At 39.3% G+C, this 6,283-nt stretch overlaps 1 protein-coding gene across 1 annotated transcript; it reads left to right on the top strand.

The window, feature by feature from the left end:
• Positions 1-4,848: 4,848 nt before the first annotated feature.
• Positions 4,849-5,790, top strand: LOC102472348 (olfactory receptor 481). The gene has a single exon (XM_006143986.2). It carries the CDS (start codon positions 4,852-4,854, stop codon positions 5,788-5,790), a length of 939 nt encoding a protein of 312 aa, XP_006144048.1. The 5' UTR covers positions 4,849-4,851.
• The last annotated feature ends 493 nt before the right edge of the window (positions 5,791-6,283 follow it).

Here is a 6,283-nt window from a genome sequence, read left to right as displayed (position 1 = left end):
AAGAATTCTCCATGGGGTGGGTGCCACCATGCCCTAGTAGGAAAAAATTCTCTAAAACTCACAATGTTCAAATGTTAAGCTACTATGCACCTAGACTTCTCTAGGCAGTAGGTAAGGGCTGAGCAGTAAAGTAGGAAAGTAAGGTAAAAGCAAAAGAAAGGAAACAGAAATAGTAGGTAAAAGCAAAGCAAAAAGAAGGGAAGAACTAGAACAAAAAGAGGAGATAAAAACAAAAATCATGTTGCAGAAAATAAAATTGGGTTAAAATTGGAAAACCGTGTAGTAAGCTTACATGCCATGTGAAGGGACAGCAGAGACAATTAGCAATTGTGAATAATGCTTCAATTAACATGGATGTGCAAGTATTTTTATGACTGACTTCCTATCCTTTCGGAAGATACCCAACTGTGGAATTACTGGGTCATATGGTAGTTCTCTTTGTGAGTTTTACTGTCACCACTATTTAAGTCTCTTAGTGATGACTACTGGTTTTCCAACTGGTCCCTGGTTTGTAGTTTTCTCTCCCCACCATCTCTTCCTGCAGCTCCCTAAGGTGAGACTAAATATAAACTGCCTGACAATGGTAAGAAAAAAAAAAAAAAAAAAAAAAATTCCAAGCACCTTGTCATGGCCACTTCTAGAAACGGCATAATCAGCATAACTCATGTTAATTATGCTGCTCCAAATCAAGTTTCAAATCCAATGAGGCCATGCACCTGTAATACCTGTAAGCAAATTACAGAAGAAATGAAGCCCCTGAGATTTTAATGACTAAGTGTGCACAAGGCACTCACTATAAATACACAAACACACTTAATTTTTTCAATCTCATTGGATTTTCCTTCACTAAATTTTCATTAAGATGGTAAAAAACCTGTGCATGTCTAATGCTGAGGATCTTATGGTCTTGAGTTCTAAATGGTCCTAAATCCTGTATAATAGGCTCTTCTGAGTTTGACGACTCCTAAAATCTGTCCTCAACATATTATTTGACTAGCAGGTAATATTCAATCTGTGTTATTGATACATAAATGTCCTTTGCATTTGTAGTGGAAGCAGGTAGTTGCTTACTTGAAGTATATTCTTATTTATGTATTACTCTTTTATTGTCATTTATTGATAGGTATTTTAGCATATGTTATGTCATTTAACAGAATGACACCACATAAGAACAATATAATTATTTCATTCCTAAAAATAAAGATGTAGGCTCAGAGAGTTATTTAACTATTTCAAGATCATATGGATAGAAAGTAGAAGACTGGGAATATATTTCTAGAGCTTTTGGTTGGAATCTTACTTTATTTTTATTTATCAGGCTAAGGTTGATAATATGTTTTGCATTAATGTCAGTCATTTTGTTTATATTTGTTTATGAACATGTGTAATAAACATAAAAATCTAGAGATTTTTTATTTTAAAATTCCTGATATGATCCTCAGAATAATTAATGAAGTTAGAGATAAAGTATTATTCCACTATGGCATCAAGTTAACTTATACAAAAACTAATTGAATCATTTGGTTTAATCATCCCTACATAGAGTGTAATTCTGTCATTCTAAGATTGACCTAGAAGGGTATTGATAATTATTCACATGCATATTTTGTGTAGGCATATTTTAAATGTTAAGATTTTTTTTTAAATGGGGGGAGCAAATAGTGCCAGCCGATTGCATGGCAGTTAAGATGACTGGATCCCATATAATTGACTGCATGACTGGAGTCCTAGACCCGGTGGCCTGAAAAACACACTGGGCAGGTGTGTATGCATGCTCAAAATCCTAAGAGGAGAATGGAGAAGAGACTGCAGCCTGGCCATCATAGGGAGGAAGGAGGCGGGGAATGCTTCCTCACTTTCCCTCTTTTTCTCTCTCTGTCTGTCTGTCTCTCTCTCTCAGGGGAGTGCATGCACCTTATAGTAAATTATAAAAATAAAATTTTAAAAGCAGAAAATATTACTTTTGGTCATTCTGGGACCTAGGTATAGTCAACTCTGTTGCTCTCAGAAGTAATCACATTCGTAACATTCTTCAGGTACATCCATGTTGTGACAAAAGACAGAATCCCTTTTGAAGCTCAGATTATTTCATCATGTATTGATGCCACAGTTCCTCTATCCATTCACTCATTGATAGACATCAGATTGTTTCTGTATTTTCACTATCGTAAAAAATGCTACAAAGAACATGAAAGTGAAGATGTTTTTGCAAGGTGATTGATTTCATTTCCTTTGGCTCTATACTCAGAAGGATTGCTGGGTCTACAATAATGTTCTGACAGGTCTTTCTGTTAATTATCTTGCTATTCTGCAATTTAGTCCCTTTATAGCAGCCAGTGGTACTTTATTGTTAAATGAATTAGTTCCTGAATTGTATTTAAAACTTTTTTTTGCTTCTCCTTGCACTTAGAGTAATGTTAAAGCTCCTTATGGCCGACACAGCCATAAGTTGTCTGGCCTCTGTTCATGAGTCCTTGGTGTATTACCCTACCTATTCCACCCACATTGGCTCTGCTGTTCTTCCAGGACTCAGTTATCACTCATTTCAGGGCCTCCGTATTTATGTTTGTGGTTGCTTATTGAAGAACTTTTATGGTGGGTGTTTTAAAATCTTTGATAATTTTAACATTTCTATCTCAGTATAGGTATCTATTTATTCCTTTTTTCTCCTTCGTGATGATGTTTTTCTAGTTTTGAATATGATGAGTAATTTTTGGTAAATCCTTGATGGATCCAAGAGGTGCTTCCTAATCGCTGTCAAGTGGACATTAAAATCCAGGTCCTGAAATCAGCAAATGGCATAATGGTTACGTCGCTGGACTCTCACATAGACAACCACGGTTTTACTATGTCAGCTTCAAACTCAGGCAAGTGAATGCATGTCCTTTTGAGGCAATCCCAAGAAGAGAATGGAGGAGAAGGGATTGTGGTGTGGTCAGACTCCCTGAGGGGTAATATTTTTCTCTTTCTGTCTCTCTGTCTATCTCTCTTTCTCTGACAAGTGCATGCACCCTACAGCAGAAATCTCTCTTGAAAAGAAAAATCCAGCCAGACCCCTACATGGTCCCCACTGACAAGTGTTGTCCGAGGTGGGCATGCAGCGATGAAAGTTTCAGCTTGCTGGGCACTATTGTGGCACCACCCTAGGAGAGGGCTGGGATACCTCATTATACCCTGGTGAGGACGGACATCTCTGCTCCTCATTCATCTTTGGTAGTGAGACTGTGTTTCCTGTCATTTTTGTCTGGAGTAGAGTAGTTACTGCCCAGAAACTTTCTGTCTTACTCAACTGCTGCCTTTCCAATCCCTTGGGAGCAAAGAGTTAGTATTTGTTGTTGTTTTTTTTTTTTTTTTGTTCTTGGTTCTCCCCCTGCCATATCTGTGCTGCTGGCTTCTCCTAAGTCTGGGACTTAGGAGACAAAAAAGGTCTACAAATTCACTTCCATGTCATTCCTTGAGTCCTAGGTTTTCTAACTTGTCTGAGTTTCATTCTCAAACTTTCAGATACTCCTTAAGTCTGTTTCACATACAATATCTAAGACTTAGTTATACTTATTGGCAAAACTAAGCAGAAGTACATTTATTTCCTTTTTATAGAAATAAAGCTCTACCATTTATTTTGAATTTTGATCTTATATATGAAAACATTGTAAAATTCTTTTTTAAAATTTGCTTTTGGGACCAGCAGTTGGTGTAATGGCTATGTCGCTGGACTCCCATGCAGTCAACTGCAGTTCCAGTCCCAGACCCAGTGGCTTAAACTCACGCCACCAGGCACATGTGTGTGTGTGCCCAAGATCCCAAGGGGAGAATGGAGGAGAAGGGATTGCAGCATGGCCATTTCCCCTGGGGAGAGATTTCTTGTTTTCTGTCTCTCTGTCTCTATCTCTCTGGCTAGTGCACGTGCCCTATAGCAAAAACCTCTCCTCCCCCCAAAAATATATATTTTTTTGCTTTTAAGGGTAGTATATAGATCCTTTCTCTCTAATTTTAGTATCATATTTATTTTTGTAACCTACTTAAGCATATTATTTTGTATTCTGGATTAGATAATTCTATTAACTGAAATCTGAGAGTTTCACTGTGTGTTTCTTATTTGCACAAACTCTTACTCCCACATCAATAAAATCAAACCAGAGGTTAATGAGCAGTGCAAAATTATTACACAAAAGGAGAAATGAGCCACTAAGAGTAAGAGTTCACACAAATAAGAAATGTATAGATAATTGTGTTCTGATCTGAATCATTGATCTTTTTATGAAAACCTGTGACATTAAGATAATACACATAGTCTTTCTCTTTTTTAAAAGGTTTTGCTACAGAGCATGTGCATTCGCTAGAGACAATGTATAGATAATTGTGTTCTGATCTGAATCATTGATCTTTTTATGAAAACCTGTGACATTAAGATAATACACATAGTTTTTCTCTTTTTTAAAAGCATGTGCATTTGCTAGAGACAGAGAGAGAGAGACAGCAAAAAGAAAAGTGAGAAATCACTCCCCAAGGGGATGGCCATGCCACAACCCCTTCTCCTCCATTCAGTTCCTGGGATTTTAGGCATGTAGCACATGCATCTGACATGATTTTCAAGTCACCAGGCCTGGGACTCAGCTATATGAGAGTCCAGCACTTTAACCACCACACCACGTGCTGATCCTAGCATAGATATTTTTATACCATGCATAATGTATTGTCTTTGTAAACATTTCTTGAAATATAAGCATTCAACCAAAGTGGGATCTATATTTTGAGACTGAATGTTGAAGGAAATATATTAATTTTGAGATCATTAATATTTTTCTAATATCCATTGCTTTTTTTATTTCAATAGACACCATTGTAAAAACGATGGAGACCAAAAACCACACAATAGTGACAAACTTCATTATTTTGGGGCTAACAAAGGATCCTACACTTAGTTCCATCCTCTTTCTAGTATTCCTAGGAATCTATGTTGTTACCATAGTGGGCAATTTCAGCATCATCCTGTTGATTCGAAGCAGCCCTCAGCTTCACACCCCAATGTACCTCTTCCTCAGTCATCTGGCCTTCGTGGACATCGGGTATTCCACATCGGTCACACCTGTCATGATAGTGAGTTTCCTAAGAGAGAGAACCGCTATCCCCGTTTTTGGCTGCATAGCCCAACTTGGCTCTGATGTTGTCTTTGGCACAGCTGAGTGTTTCCTGTTGGCGGCCATGGCCTATGATCGCTATGTGGCCATCTGCTCCCCACTCCTCTACTCCACACACATGTCTCCCAGGGTCTGCATCATCTTATTGCTCACTTCCTATCTGGGAGGATGTGTGAATGCTTCATCATTTACCGGCTGTCTTTTGAGCCTGACTTTCTGTGGTCCAAATGAAATCAATCATTTCTTCTGTGCCCTCCCACCACTGGTGAAGCTTTCTTGCACACACATCTATATTGCTGAAATATCCCCTGCCATCTCAGCAGGGTCAATCATTGTGATCACCCTGTTTATCATAGTCATTTCGTATCTGTACATCCTCCACTCCATCCTGAAGATGCGCTCTACTGAGGGGAGGCACAAGGCCTTCTCTACCTGCACGTCCCACCTCACTGCAGTCACTTTGTTTTATGGGACAGTTACGTTTGTTTATGTGATGCCAAAATCAAGCCACTCCCCCAACCATATTAAAGTGGTGTCTGTGTTCTACACGGTGGTAATCCCCATGCTGAATCCCCTCATCTACAGTCTTAGGAACAAAGAGGTGAAAGAGGCCATGAGAAAACTGATGGCAAGATCACTGTCCTCTTTTTAAAAAAGAAATCCACATAAATCCTGAAATTTTAAGCAATAGTGTTTTTTTTTTTTTTTTACTTTTTTTTTTTTTTGAGAGATTTTCACTATAGGGCGCGTGCGCTCGCCAGACAGACAGAGAGAGACATAGAGACAGAAAGCGAGAAATCACCCCCCGGGGGGATGGTCACGCCACAATCCCTTCTCCTCCATTCTCCTCTCGGGATCTTGGGCACGCACGCACACGCGCCCAGCGTGAGTTTTTAAGCCACCGGGTCCGGGACGTGAACCGCAGTCGACTACGTGGGAGTCCAGCGGCATAGCCATTACGCTAACTGCTGGTTCCATCAAGCAATAGTTTTCAGCTGTTATGGAGGTTTACTTTTTCCATTAGCCTTATCACATGTGAAGAGCTGTTTTGGGAACCAGCAGTTAGCGTAATGGCTATGTCGCTGGACTCCCACGTAGTCGACCGCGGTTCGTGTCCCGGACCCGGTGGCTTAAAAACTCATGCT

This window comes from Tupaia chinensis, unplaced genomic scaffold, assembly GCF_000334495.1.
Source record: "Tupaia chinensis unplaced genomic scaffold, TupChi_1.0 Scaffold000114_1, whole genome shotgun sequence".
Classification (NCBI taxonomy): Eukaryota; Metazoa; Chordata; class Mammalia; order Scandentia; family Tupaiidae; genus Tupaia; species Tupaia belangeri.
The sequence above is the reverse complement of the archived record's forward strand: the minus strand, read 5'-3'. Positions and strand labels throughout refer to the sequence as shown.